Source organism: Mytilus californianus, unplaced genomic scaffold, assembly GCF_021869535.1.
Source record: "Mytilus californianus isolate M0D057914Y unplaced genomic scaffold, xbMytCali1.0.p SCAF_30, whole genome shotgun sequence".
Lineage (NCBI taxonomy): Eukaryota > Metazoa > Mollusca > Bivalvia > Mytilida > Mytilidae > Mytilus > Mytilus californianus.
In genome coordinates this window covers 1,938,557-1,954,934 of record NW_026262680.1, presented here as the reverse complement: position 1 = coordinate 1,954,934, position 16,378 = coordinate 1,938,557, and the positions used below count along the sequence as shown (strand labels likewise).

At 30.7% G+C, this 16,378-nt stretch overlaps 1 protein-coding gene across 3 annotated transcripts in view; it reads left to right on the top strand.

Annotated features, from left to right (window-relative positions):
• LOC127736400 (uncharacterized) overlaps window positions 1–16,378 on the top strand; it is a 45,474-nt gene that overhangs the window by 12,597 nt on the left and 16,499 nt on the right. For 2 of the 3 annotated variants that reach the window (XM_052246931.1, XM_052246930.1), the window contains exon 2: window positions 2,866–4,117. In XM_052246931.1, the coding sequence (XP_052102891.1) occupies window positions 2,926–4,117 (1,192 nt within the window). In that variant the 5' untranslated portion in view covers window positions 2,866–2,925. Of the gene's footprint in view, window positions 1–637; window positions 676–2,865; window positions 4,118–16,378 lie in introns of those variants that run through there. The other variant, XM_052246932.1, reaches the window with a different exon arrangement.

Sequence of the window (16,378 nt, the reverse complement as noted above, 5' to 3'; positions counted from 1 at the left end):
CCACTATGTCAAATTTGATATGGAACTTTACTCTGTGCAAGTATATATCTTGCCTACCAAATTAAGCAAAGGTAATGAAGATGGATACCTCATTGATCATCTTAGTGAACTATAAACTGTTTTCTGCAATTACGGTATTACCAGGAAAACATAAATTAAATTTTACATCTTTTGAGCTTTTCACTTGACTGCACTTATTAACCTAGGGTTAAAGTAATGTCAGAAAATTAAAACTTACATAAAATGAAAAAATACAAAATTTATGCAAAATTGTAAATTATAACAAATTTGTTAAATTAATTTCACTAATTAGTTGATGCATGTTGACAATGGTATAAATATGACACCTTTGATGAAGTGACGTGTTATATATTTGTCACCATATCCAATTCATTTTGTTTTAATAATTACTAAACAATATCACAGAAATAAATGTCACAAAAATATGCAAATCATGAAACATACCGTCTCATAATTATTCATTAGTACGATATCAACGTTTTTAGAGGTATTATGGAAGATTAAATTTTTGTGAAAAGATTTAAACGTAGCGATTGTGTTTACAAGATTTTTTCAAATGAAATTATATATGGTATGTATTTATATATATATATATATATTTATTAAATACCTGGAAGAAAATTTGATCACAGTTAGGAAATTTCATACTAACAGGTAAAACAATTTTTATTCATAATTTTTGGAAATGACGAAAAATTTATGATTTTTTTCTGCATGGTGCATTTAATTCAAAGGTATCGTTTAACAAGGAAGATGAGTTATAAGTATACATTTTTATGATAAGTCACCTATTTCAATATTCATGTCATGTTTTAATGGATCATTTTTAGGAAAAATTACTGGCTTCAAGAAAAACATTTTGGCTTACTCAGGTCCCTAAATAACTTTTTCACAAGAGAACATTTTTTTATAGGAATAGTTGATGTTTTAAAGGATTTTTCTTTTTTTTTGACCTCTAACATACATGTGTCTAGTAAGTTTTTCACAAAATTTCTATAAATATATCTACAAGGCTTTTAAATCCTCTTTTAAAAACATTTTACTGAACTTCCTTCATTTTGAGACAGTGGACTCATACCTGCCAACTTTTCATAATGTCCATGGGGGATTTTAAGGGCAAGAGGACCTGAATGCTCCTCTTATAATTGTTATTGGGAGATATTGTCATTAGTGTTTTTTATCTACTACTGTATTGTTTGAATGAGTATATATGTGCTTAAATACCCTTTTAACTCATTTGAATGCTTGTTTTTAGGTCTTCAGTTTATATCATAAAGAATTTCAAAATCCGTCAACACATCTCATGGGGGATATCCCCGATGAATCAGGATAGTTGGTAGGTCTGGTGAACTTATCTGTATATGGTTTATCTTGAAGACTCTGGTCAATTAAAATTGTGTAAAAAAAAATTATAATCCTAACTTTTATTTCCCAGATATTTGCATTTAACTAAATATACAAAATGATCCAATAATTTTTTTTATGCCTTTTAACAAGTCTTGTATTGTTCAATCTAATAGAATCACAGAAAAATCAATAAATCAATAAATTGATAAAATTCTGCCAGATTGCCATGCTTGACAGATTAATATACATGAGTTCTATCATGTCAACTAAGAGGATTTCAAACAAAACAATTTAGTAAATACTTGTTTTTCTTCATTAAAAGTTTGTTCCATTGTGTCATATATCAATAAGAATTATAGAAAAGCTATTTCCATAGATATACTAAAGATTTTTCTCTCGAAATACATCTTTTTTAAGAAGTTCTTTCATTTTCACATTATCCTCTTTCAATTATTGAAAAGACATGCTCAGTCTTTTGTGAAGCACATAATTTTAGTTTTTGAAAAGAGTATTTAACTATTACCATGGAATCAATCAACAATTAGTTTGCACCTTTTAAAAAGAAGATTTTTTTTTTGTTTTTTTTTTATTGTCTGTATATATATCTCGTTACATAGGTAAGATTACAGAAAACTGGGTTAGAGAATTTATTGGTTTTTTGTTTGACATTTTTAAAAGTTAAACCACTTTTATGACTTATATAGTTGGTAAGCAGAAAATTTTCATATTAATAAGTTATGAAAGTGAAAGTTGTTATCTTTTATTTTTTCTTGCAATATATATAGATGAAAGTTTTTGTAATTTTTAGACAGATCAGATACAGGCTTAGCCAATCACGTTTCATCAATTTTTTGGGGGGTGATGTTAATTAGTAGACTTAGAAATGAAAGTAGCTGAAGAAATTTTTTGTATCAAAACTTTTTTGATACACTTATATTCTGATCAGTTATATAAGATTGCTGTCACCTACATTTTGAACCCCAGATTGTATTCCATTGACCTCTTCTTGTAGTCACACTAGTCTGGAGTTGTCAGGTACTGGTCTGACTGTTTGACCAATACATTTTATATTTGAACAACAGTGTCTAACACTTGCCCTAAGGGAGAGGGTTAATTTACAGAGCAGCCTATGATGTTGCATTTTTTTTGTTTTTTTTTGCAGCATTTCATTCAGAATATAGGTAATTTGTATATTTTGCAGTCATTTATATTTCTAGACAACTTACATTCAAGATGTAAGTGTGTCAATGGTTTGAATGTGTAAAATGAGATCAGATCTGGAGAAACAGACTATCTCAGAAATCCTGTATAAGAAATGCACCTCCAAAATCTTTTTAATTTTTTTCACAGATTTATTTTTAAGGTTTTCCATACGAAAACATGGACTTGCATCTCTACAATTGTGAAGGATTTTCAATAGAAAACTATAGTTTACATACATTGAAATGAAATTTGAATTAATGACATTAAAATTGTGATATATTTTTTATCTTTCAGAAAATAGGGGGCCACAGATTTTCTTCTGAAGATAGCTGGGTCCAGGGTTGCTGGAACAATATGGCTCTTAAAACAAAGCCTCGGTCCCTTGATGCCATTTGTGCCAAACTGAAAAGGATTAGTAATGATAATGATGGCAATAGCCCCCTACCATCCACATCTACACCATACAAACCTGTAGTCCCCACTGACCTGACAACTAATGGACACAAGGAAAACAACAACAATTTAGATGTTCTCCGATCATTATCTAATGGAAATGACGTGGATGAAAATGACGATACCAACTGTAGAAGTACCTGTGGATCTCCTGTGGAATTTAACGAAAATTCTCAGAATAATGTCTCATCATCTAGTCGTAGGAAAAGGAAACTGGCGGTTCCTAGAAATATTAATCAGGTACGGGACAGAATAGACCAGATAGACGATTTCGATGAGAAAGATGAACTTGCAGAGTACACGATTAATAATCAAAACACTACATTCCCCCCAGAAAATGAATCTGACGATGTAGATAGCTTAGAGAACGAGTCCGATTTATCATGTGATAAAAATAACATTTCTAATGACAGCGGAGTAGCTGGAGACACCTATGTACCTCCTGTCACAGAAAAGTCAATTGATATAGCAACAGCTATGGCTGCTGCTTCTGCTTTACGCCACTCAAAACAGATTCCACCCGCTCCATCACCGTCATTTTTCAACAGTAGAAAACATTCCCGTAAACCTTCAAACTTAAAATCTAGTCTTATGAATGCACCATTAGATTTATCAATGACTAAATCTTTTGGAAGTAGTGATAGTTTTAACTCTATGAATGCAGCCGATAGTGAAAACGAGACTGCAGAAGATTTGTCATTAACTGCAGAAGATTTGTCCAAAACTGCTGATGTTTCTAATACTGCTGAAGATTTGTCAAAAACTGCTGAAAATGTTCCAAAAAATGCTGCTGTAAAAAGTCCAAATGTAGATATTTCTGTTTTAAAAGACTATGCTGAAAGTACAATGAATGAACTATTGCAAATGTATGGTTTTAGTGGTAATTCTGATGGCCTGACAAAACAGGTGCCCCTAGCTAACTTTAACTCCAACCAGATTCTTCAGACGACCATGGCTCAGGGAAAAGACATCGCCAAAGTCCTGACAGCTGTCTCACAACAGAAGAATGGGCTGAATAACCTAAGCATGGCCGACAAGAAAGGCATCTATGCAAACTTTGTAAATGCCGCTCAGAAACTGAAGCAAGGAGATGGTATGTATATGCTATTGTTATAAAATATATGCATTAGTCTTTTCATTTTCAGATCAAAAAAAAGTTCTGGTTGTATTTGAAACTTCTTTATCCCTACTAAAACTCACTGCACAGAAATTTTTATAGGCTGCATACCGATATTTTCGATTTACCAAGGTAGCATTATAAATTGAAGTTGATTGAATGGCGATAGAAAGGAGCAAGTTCGGTAAGGGTCTTATTTGGCCCTGATCATTAAGTTCAATGTTTCAAGATAAAAAATGTTTTAAATTGATGAAAACACATGTAAAAAGTTTGTTTTTCATTCTGTGTGTCTGTTTATCCGTCTGTCCCGCTTCAGGTTAAAGTTTTTGGTCACGGTAATTTTTGATGAAGTTGAAGTCCAATCAACTTGAAACTTAGAACACATGTTCCCTATGATATGATCTTTCTAATTTTAATGCCAAATTAGAGTTTGACCCCAATTTCACGGTACACTGAACATAGAAAATGATAGTGGGAGTGGGGCATTCGTGTACTATAGACACATTCATGTTGTCTATGTTTTATTTTAAAGCGTTCATTTTTACATCCAAATTGGTCAAAAATAGAGATTTTTGCGAATTTTAACGAAATTGTCCAAATTTCAACCAGATTTAGGCCTATGAAACATAGAGCGCAGGCATTGATTGACAAACTAAATATTTAAGTCAGATATATGTAAAATGTTATAAAACAAACATTATGATAAAAGATATTTTTTGTCAACGCATTTCCTTTATGTTTCCAATAAAAAAAATCAATGGAATTTATCCGTTTTCACTGAATTTTCATGGAAAATCAAATTGAGTGCTATTTGAGACGTCATGAATAAAATGCAAGTATGTGAATTTTCAACAAAAAGACATATTTCCTATCTAGTCATTGTATTAGATAATGATTCATTGTAATATTGGTCAATAAGCCTGATTTGAAATTGTATCTAAAAATAGAGGCCATTTTAGGGCCTTATTATTGAACCTACTCCTTTAAGGTGTCCTGAACATTCAAAATTATAAAAACTCTCTTTTCTTGCATTTTGAATTATTCTTAAAAAAAATGACTTCATCCAGGCTAAAACCTCTCCAGAAAAATATACTAATTAGTACAGTTCACTGAGAGGTAATTAAAAGGTAAATAATTTTTGTTAAAATTTAGTTAAACTTTGTCTATGTAATTCAATCACACTGCATTTGTTTAAAATCTCTTTATTTGTAATTAAATAAATGTTCTTTAAAACAAATAAATCTATTTTATACAGCCACTCAACTGTAAATAAGATCGATCAATTAATTTATGTCTTATTCGTCTTTACAAAAAAGTGCAATTTTGAAATAATCCAAACCTTTTAAAAGCCCTTTATCTGATAAAAATTTATGTATAGAATTTATTTAGTTCGATTATTGTTTGGACTTATTGGCAAATTAAATATTCATTAAAAAGATTTATACAGTATTTAACTATTTTTCACATAAACGTATTTGGATTAATAAACTGTGATATCTTTCAGAGTCACACACCGCTTACTTCTATAGTTACCAAAGTCAAGTTTTAATCTATGTAAAAAGGTCACAATATATACAAAATACCTAATTAAGTAATATAGATCTACATCGCTATAGCAACTTGTCCACAATGTGTAAACTCTATTTGAAAATGTGTACACATATGATTAATTTGTATTTTAAATTCTTTTCAGACTGGTGGATTTTGATAAAAAAAAATACACCCTTTATTTATATATCTTCTGTCACTCATGTCAAAATATTGAATTTTTCATATATACTTATCAAAATTGAATTTTTGTTAAAAATTGATTTTTAGTTTAAAAGTCGTATAAGTGTAACCAAAGACATTTGAAAGTCCTTGGGCTAATTTTGTAAAGAAATTAAAATCTTTGATAAGATTTAAAAACTAAAGGAAAAAAATTATAAAGTTTTTCAGCTATTTAATAATAAGGATTTAGATTTTATTGAATAATAGTTTTGTGAGGTCAGAATATTTTCATATTTTCCGACCCGACAATGAAATGTGTTTAACATTAGTATAAGTTGCCTTAGTAACTTTAAACACCTATTGTACTAATTTCAATAAATTCTTTTAAGCTTTTTAAGTTAACTTAGTTCTGGTCAAATAAACTTCTGCAAAAATATGAGAACTTTTGTAATATTAAAAGGCAGTACTTTTTAAAGACTTATGTTTGCAAAATAGTTGAATTCTTAAAAGAGAAAATGGGTTTTGGCATGAAACCAACTTAAAGTAAATGTTTGAAATTGGAATGAATTGAAATTCAATAAAATTTTTATTTCAAATGGTAAAACTTTGATTTAAACACAAAAAGATCATATTTTGAAAGTTTTTAATGGTATTAAAATTTGTAACTAGAATAGAAATATGCAGTCTTACTTTATTGTAGTAGTTTTGTTGTAGGAAATTGTCAGATTTTGTAAATTCTTAGAGCAAAGAAACTGTATAAGTGTAATAAAAACTAAGTAAAGATGTGCCGAACTTGCACCTTGGTAACTTTATATAGAGATTCTAGAATGTCTCCATTCATTATAATATAACATAAAATTTGAACTTTTTAATACATTTTGAGCCAATTTTTTTTAAATGTGCTGTACATTATTATATAAGGAGACAAATTCACAGTTACCATGATAAAGCCTTCATGTGCAGTATGGGTTTTGCTCATTGTTGAAGGCCATACAGTGACCTATAGTTGCTTAATTACTTCTACATCATTTGGTTTCTGGTAGAGATTTGTCTCATTGGCAATCATACCACATCTCTTTATTCTTATATTATAAATGTTCTTAAGAATTCAACAATCAATCAGTCAATTATTGAATCAAATTGAATCAATCAATCAGTCAATTATTGAATCAGATCGAATCAATCAATGCATTATATCAATATGCAGCTATATATAATCATTTTTGTTGGCCCTTTGTTTTCAAAAGTTGCAAAAAATTCTACATGTTATCTGTTGAGTCAAGGAGGTACCGAACATTTAGACTTATATAGATTTGGCTCGTTTAATTTTCATAAAATTGTTTACAAAATGTTAACTTTGACCTGTTGGCAAAGAATTTCAAAAAATTTGAAGCACACTATGAATTTACAGGAATAATTCAGGGGTTCAGATTTGCTTTAAATAGTGAAAGGTCCAGGACCATTTGAAATTTTCAGTGAAAGATCCTCCATAAGAAATCAATGGTCCTGTATAAAGCATCAGTGTAAAAAATGGTAGGTCCTTGACTTTTGTAATTCAAAAATGAAAAGTCCCCTCCTAGAAAAGACAGGTCCCAGACCTCGGCCTCACACTAATTTGAACCCCTGTAATTTCATTGGATATATAGCAGTTTGACAGACACTAATTTTGATCATTGAGAAGTTTGATTTCTCTAAATACTAATAGTATGTGGTTAAAATGTTCAGCTGATTTTTAAAGAGTAAACTCCTGTAGGTGTTCGATACCCCCTTAAAATTCATTCCTCAGAATATGATTCGAATTCCAGTGGTCCAGTTATTGATGGGTATCGAGTATCCATCAAGGAGACAGCAACTCTCCAATGCAAAAACACAAAAGATGTAGAGGTCCAAATACAGTCTTAAACAAAGGACAAACTTGTGTCTGAGCAATATAATGACAAGCTCTAAATTACTCTAAGCAGCTCAACTGCAAATTGCTTGTTGGAAATTAATGGAACTACCTATAGATTCTACAAGGCTGATATAATTGAAAAAACTTCTCTGTTTTCTAAATTGCTGGGGACTATTTCAAACTCTGAATAATTTATTGTAACTTATTGAATATATGGCATTGTTGCCACACTTCAACATACATACAGGTTTTCATCTGAAGTTTCAGGGACTATTTCAAACTGAATAATTTATGGTAACATATTAATGATGGCATTGTTGCCATACTTCAACATACATACAGGTTTTTCTTCTGGAGTGTCAGGGACTATTTTACACTAAAAATAATTATACATGTATAATTTTGAAATGGCAATATTGCCAATTTTAACATACATATAATAGGTTTCCTTTCTAAGGTGCCAGGGACTATTTAACCGTCAAAATGATTATACAAAGTATCATGAATTATGAAACTGGCAATATTGCCAATCTTAACATAGTCATACAGATTTTCTTCTGAAGTGTCAGGGACTGTTTCACACACTTAAAATAATTATACTTGTATAATTAAGTCTACCAAGCAAAGTTTGGAGACCTATTGGGTTTGCTCAGTTCTTCTTCTTCTCAGACTTCTGCTACTTTTGAATTTGAACTTGTCTGTGTCCATTCTCCAGAACCGCTAGTCAGATTAACTTAGGGTTCCACAATATGCTAGACTAACATGTCTAGTGGTGCAACAATCAGGGTTTTGTTTGTGCAATGGGGTATTTTGAGAGGAAAAGGAAAGGAGGGGTTTACAATAGAATCTATGGAATTTTAATTTTCTCTATTTTCTAATGTTTATAACTTGAGAACAGTTAGTGATAGACACATAGGGGGCTTCAGTAATGACCATGGGGATATATGGCCTACTGAAAGGTCAAAAGTTTTGACCTTGAACTTTTTTTCTTCAATAGGGAGACAGACTTCTTAGGGGTTTATACTTATAGAGATTTGTTTAGGAGACTTAGTAACAGCATCCTGTAACAATCATTTCTTGCTATATATGAAACGGACAATACTGCTAATCTTAACATAGTCATATAGATTTCCTCTGAAGTGTCAGGGACTGTTTCACCCTTCAAAATAATTATACATGTATAATTATGAAACTGGCAACTTCCAATCTCTAAAAAAACATACATCCAGTAGGTTTCTTTTCTGAGGTGCCAGGGACTATTTTATCCTCAAAATAATTATACATGTATGATTATGAAACTGGCAATACTGCCAAACTCTTAACATAGTCATACAGATTTTTTTCTGAAGTGTCAGGGACTGTTTCACCCTCAAAATATTATGCATGAAATGGCAAAACTGCCAAACTCTTAACATACATACAGTAGTTTCCTTTCTCAAGTGTCACTGTCAGGGATTATTGCAGCTGCTATTTATTATAAACTTAAATAATGAGGTTTTGTTAAATTATAGTTAATATTTCATAGGAAAGAGGAAATGACAAATTTACGTTTGTACAAGTTTTTTTTATTAGCTGGAGTACTTGAAATTCATTTTCCCACATTAAAACTGTAAATGTCACCAAAATGAACTTTCTGTTATAAACTATGAACAATTTTCATGTTTTTCACCACAAAAGCAATTTTTGTATTTATCAAGGTTAAATTTGAGAATTTATTGTGGAAAATTCAGAACGTGTCATAATGTATTCAAGTTTTTCTTGATACCACAGAAATTTGATAGGTTAGTATTTCATTATATGAATGAGCTTGAATAAATATAGATAAAATTGTGAAAATGCATAAATTTTGAACTTTTGTTTAATGATGTAATATATTATGAAATAGAATTTGTCAATTTTGTCTGTTTTAATCAGAGTTAAAAGAGAGTTCAGATTTAACAGTACAAAAGTCAATTTTTAAGTATTTTTCCTTCCCGAGTTGTCAAAAGACATAATATATTTATATCCTTGTAAAAGTGCATCAAGGATCTTCATTCACAAACAACTTTAAAGAAAAGGAGTCTGGTGAAAATGGCATCCTTTATCCATACACAACTAGAATTTAACCTCATTGTAAATTACTATAGCTTCAGCAGTCATTGCAGTTCCAAGTCCTGACCTCTAGCTTCTACAGTCATTGCAGTTCCAAGTCCTGACCTCTAGCTTCTACTGTCATTGCAAGTCCAAGTCCTGACCTCATTGTAAATTACTAGCTTCTCTAGTGATTGCAGTTCCAAGTCCTGATCTCTAGCTTCTACAGTCATTGCAGTTCCAAGTCCTGACCTCATTGTAAATTACTAGCTTCTCCCGTGATTGTAGTACCTAAACTCTGACCTAATTATAAATATACTAGCTTCTACAGTAATTGTAGTACCACCAAGACCTGACCTGATTGTAAATAAGACTAGGAATCTGATGTTCAGTAGTTGTCATTTGTTGATGTGGTTCATAAGTGTTTCTCGTTTCTTTTTTTTTATATAGATTAGACCGTTGGTTTTCCTGTTTGAATGGTTTTACACTAGTCATTTTTGGGGCCCTTTCTAGCTTGCTGTGCGATGTGAGCCAAGGCTCCGTGTTGAAGACCGTACTTTGACCTATAATGGTTTACTTTTATAAATTGTGACTTGGATGGAGAGTTGTCTCATTGGCACTTAAACCACATCTTCTTATATCTACTAGCTTCTACAGTAAATGAAATGATGGAAGTATAAGATCATGGCCTCTTGGACATAAAACTTGACTTAGTACTCAGAGTACAAAATTCGGTTCTTGAAACACCAATTCCGGTACTTTGATTGGTTGAATTCTGAGTATGAGTACGATAATTGTAATATAAATTTTTAAGCCTGTAAGGAGTGCAGTGATCTCAGTCGTTTTCTTTTACCTTGATTCAACTCTAGGAAGTCAAAGTCTTGACCTCACAGTAAAATAGACCAGCAATATATTGGAGCGTTCTCCCCTAAGGTTTAAGATATAGCACCATGGTCCTATGTTTATACCATGATGCTATCTGGATAGATTTTAGAACAGATATATGTGGCGCTATGATTTTAGGGATCTGTACTATTAAATCCAATGGTGGTATTTCAAAATAGCTAATAAATAAGGGAGGCAAGTCAGCAATCAATGATTCTGACCACTAATGAAGCAAAATGGCGGGACTGCCTTTAGTTCTGACCTCATAGTTTTGGATGCGATCATTTTAAAAAGATTTGAAAAGTATTGTGAATCTTAGTATTTTGATAACAGGCAATATTTCTCTTAACTCTTGTATTCCTGTATTAGGATATCAAACACATTTTAATTGCAAAAAGGTGCAGAAACAATTGAAGTCTCATGACAAATTGACCTGGCTAAATTTTTTTACTGGGAATTATTCAAAATTTCTCTGACGAGACCTGCACCGTGGTAAGAAAGAACCCTGCAGTTTTTTAGTCCTGTTTTTACATATATTCTAAAACAAATAACATGTTCAAATTTTATAATTTATTCCGATTGCATAAAAGCAAAAAATACAAAAATCAAAATGTTTATAAGTTTTCATTGATTGGTATCAATGTCTGTTGATATTTAATGCAATAAAGTGAAATTTCGTCCAAGTTTTAAAAAACAAGTTGAATACCATTATAAACTTCTTTTAATTATGCGAAGAATCATTTATATATGCAATTCTTTAAATATAGAGTTTTTTCTTCCTTGACAAAAGACAACGAAGACTTTTAAGTTATGCATAGTTCTCAGCATGGTTCACCAAAGTTTACGCCAAGGTATCCAAGCAATCGGTGATAAAAAAACATGGATTTTTCATCTGTAAACGGGACACAAAACTTTTATTTCACAGCAGAATATTTGATTGATTAGTTACCATGACAACTCAAGGTGCGGAATCCATAAAAGATGGAAAACGGCAATAATCGAAAAATACCTGCTTTTATTAATAAATTATTCAGTTTAACCAGAGTATGTCATAGATACGTATTGTTTTCTTGGTAATTTCACTTTTTGTTCCATTTTGAAAGCGATCAATACTTGTTATTATAATTGCCGATTCTTTTATGGACGATAATGCACAGAGTTATGGGCTGGGGAGTGTTTAAAAGTAAATTTTACCAATAAATGGATTTGTGTACTTTTGTAATTACCTGACGGTCCAGGTATATATCAGTACTATCTCAATTAATGGTATAATGGTTTCTCACATTATTAAGTGTTGCTACGGTAACAAAGATATGTTTGGCGGTCATGGTACATAAGTTTCCAAAGAAGTGTTTGTTTTACGAAGGTTACAAGTTTACACGAAAATCTATATTAACGTATGATTTATTTATCAGCAAATATTGAGCATTTTTTCTTTGTGAATGAAAATTTTATAAGTTTTATAGATTAATTCAATTATGACCATGAAGTTATTCAATTATTGCCAGGTAATAAAACAGATAAAAAACAAAGATTTTTATAAACTTTGAAAATCATTAAATCATATCAAATAAATAAGAAATTACTAGCAATTATGAAAAATTCTTAAATGTTTTCTAAAACATTGAATTATACATTTTATACATTTTTCTTTGTTTATTGACATATATGGAACATATTGAATATTGAAAACAGTATTGAAACAAGTGATTTGATGTTATAGCAAAAAGAAAATATTCTTCTACTAATTAGATTTTGTAAAAGTTTAATTATTAGCTGTTGATGTTGACCAAGAATGCTAATTTGGTAATAATAACAAATTGTGGCATTAGAGCTCATTTCCTAATGCTTGTAGAGTGAGACTTTAGTTTGCTTGCTTGCTTTGCTTGTATAAACATTAGCTCAAGCATTGTAATTAAGACTGACATCTGCAAACAATATAAATAGACAGAGTTACAACTGTACATTATACTTAAATTTGATCGGATGTTATCCTAGAGGTTAGGAATCTAAATATAAAGTATACAGGTTTAACTCCCCCTATTTATATTGTTGGCAGATCTATGTCAATCTTAATTACAATGCTTGAGAAAACATTTATACAAACAATGCAAGCAAGCCAACCAAAGTCTCACTCTACAAGCATTAGGAAATTAGCTCTAATTCAGCTGTAGTTAGCACAATTTATATGAAAAAATTCAATTTTAGCCGGCATGTCCTCAACTTTGTGTTATATTCATAATTGAAGATGGAGTCCGACCCCCTCCTCCTGATTCTTAATTGTAATCTGGTTCTGAAATACAGAACAACTGGTACCAATGTAGGGGTTTAACAGAATGTTCTAGGAATAGATGGTGCTTAAAATGCCATTTTTGAAGTATTGACGCAAAAATATTGGTGATCATTTAATTATTTTGGAAATTTTACATAAAAAAGTGGACTCCAGAACCTGTGGAGTGGTAGAAAAAAAAAATGAATCCTGAGTGTACTTTCCCCATCCCTTTTATTTATTATTTATATCGATATTTCAGATAATTGGACCACCTAACAAAGGTCCATATTGTTTCTGGTTCAAAATACAACTTCGGTGTAACCCCTCCCTATTATGAAGTGGTTTATTTTGCAAAGTTTAGATTTCTTGATTTAAGTTGGGACAAACTTATTCAAGATCTTTAACTTAATTCCACCTTTTTGTTGTCCCTGAGCAGAAGGTAGAGATTAACTCCATGGGATTTTTCAAAATGCAAAATCAGCGAAAAATAAATCCCTCATTAAATTTTCCACTTTATATATCATTTTTAGTTTTAATTTTTAATATGGTTTTGAACAGTGAGTAATCAACACATATTTCTGTGACAGTTTTATCATTTTGGGGGAAATTTGGATAATTATTTAACACCACATTTACATAAAATATGAAAATTTAAAAATTTTGATGAACACGTGTTCTTTTATTTATAAGGTATTTATTGAAATTAGTTAAAAAAGAAATGTATCATTGATTAGTGAAGAATTGAAAAATGTTCATTTGGTCCTGCAAATTATGGAAAGGAAAAAAAAAAGTTCAATATTTTTATTTAAGTCATTTATAAACATCTGCATAAATAGCCTATAAGAAAATCAACAAGTTTGAACCAAAAGTAATATTTTGCCAGCGAGTAGATTTATAATATTCACAATCATAGATCAGCTTGATTGCCAGAAAAACTGTGCAGGGTTTAATAGTTAAATTGACAGCAGCCTTACAACATAGTAACATTGCTAATAAAATACATCTAGAGGCCCACAGCCTGCCAGCTGAAAACATACAGTTTCCGATGCAGATTATGACAAGATGATAAGCATTCACAAATTTTATTGAACTAATAAAGATCATTTTTTTACAATTTGTTAACAATCACACAGTGTTCATCTCAGAAAAGATGGCAGGTGGCTAAATTATAAGGGCTCTGCTGCACAATTTTGGTGTTTTCTTTTTCGTCAGTTATAAAACTTATCAATAAAAACTTGGCTTACAAAGCACACCAAGCTTACTGCCTAAAAAATTAGCTTGCTAGATAACAATTAAAGGAAACGCTGGTCGTGTTAAAACGTTTGTTGGAATGTTCAAGTAGAAAAAACTATGGTAGTTCTCACCAAAGTTAGCAGAGAGAGTGTTAATATTGTGGTTACAGTTTCAGCATGACCAAGAAATAAATATCATTTATATTTTGTGGTTATTTATAATAATACAGTAAATCATTTATCCTCTCATTGTTAATATCAAAATTAAGTCGGTTTCACAAAAAAACTTACGACTAAGATTGATCGTAGGTATACTGAATTGTGCATTACTTACTCAATCTTAAGTCATAAGTTTTTTTATGAAACTGACTCCAGGGGTTTAAATTAATGTGGGTTCTAGGTCCAGGACCTGTATTTTCTCTTGGATGATAATTCTGATAATGTCGACGAATTACAAAGGTCAAGGGCCTCTTATTCTTTACACAGATGCTTTATACAAGACCTTTGACTTCTTAAGGTGGATCTTTCATTTGAAAATTTATATGGTTCTGTCCTTTTAACTATTGTAAATTGTAAACTTGAACCTCTGTAATAAAACATTGTGTTAATTATACCCCCGCTTTAAAAAAGTGGAGGGATAATGTTTTACCTCTGTCTGTCCGCCCGTCCGTTCCATGAATATTTTTTGTCGCATCTTTCTCAGGAACTACGTCATAAGGATTTCTGAAATTTGGTTTCAGGCTTTATATTAGTCAGCTATACTGTGTGATGCGTTTTTAGATTCATCACTCAACTTTCATATTTTTACACTATTAAAATTATCCAGTTGTGGCGGGGGTATCATCAGTTTGCAGTTCACTTGTTTAAGTCTGTATGAGAACAGTTAGTTCTGGTATTTTTGATTCAGCCATGCTGGATCTATGTTATCACTCTGAATTTGGAGATTGTGCAGAATTCTAAGTTGAAGACATATCATGAAACTAATTATGTGTTTTTATGACTTGCAGAAACTTTTTATTATTTGCACCCCCCTGTTTATTTTATGCTCCCTCTATATGAAATAAGAATTTGTGTTATGATTACCAGTGAGACAACTTATCCATCAGAGACCAAATGATGTCAATATTAGTTCATTTTAATGCTCAAGATCTTGCAGCACTCCAAATCCTGTGCCAACCCTTCCCTGTTCATTTTATGCAACCTCATGTTCATATTAATGCTCAAAATCAGGCAGTTCCCCAAACTACTGTTTAGAAGGACCCAGTTAAACAGTTTGTATTATCTTTTGTTTAATTAGCCTTATAACCTGGATTTAGTAAAGCTTCATCCCCTCTCATTTTATTTCTTAAAATCTTGAGTTGTTCGCAAAATTGTAAAGTTATAATATATGGTTTATTTTAGAAACAGTAGGAGATTTTTAATCATTCTTTAATTGTCCCGTTTTTTTACCTGGACGTTATGGTAACCGAACTTTGTGGTATCACAGATCAAAACTTGTTTTACATACATATTGAATGTTTTTATCTATATTTTTATAGTCCCTAAAAGATAAATACTTGTTAAGTTTCAAAGGTTGAGAGGATATCGTAAATATAATATTTTAGAACATTGAATTTCTGTGTATTCATTGCTAGGGACGACAAAAGTGTTTTTATTCGTTTTACATCAAAAATTTGTATTGGGACAAATGACGTGTTGAAAAATGGTGCCTTAGTTTTTTGATTGATTTTGCGACAAAGTCATGCATTTCTAATTTGTTTTTTTTCTTCAAAATGAAATAGATTTTCTATTGAAAATCAAGGATTGAGGCTAAATATTCATTTTATCATGATAGAATTTCAATAAATATACTTTAGTTTGAATTATGATGTTTAAAAGATTTATATTCAAAAACACGTTGAATTGTGAATTCACAAAAGATATGTTTATTTAAAATCATGTCTTTTGCAAACATGAATAAACATATAATATGTAAAAAAAAAATTTGGTTAAAAAGTTGAATTTCTATTTTAAAGCAGTTTCATAAATCTTTTAAAAGAATAAAGAAGATAAATTACAACTTCAGCAAATTTATGACTTATTTTCAAAAGTAGATTATGGGGATTTTGCCAAGTGGGTTTTGATAAAATTGCAAAGTTGACATGGTAAACATGTAGACCAAATGTATATAATATGAA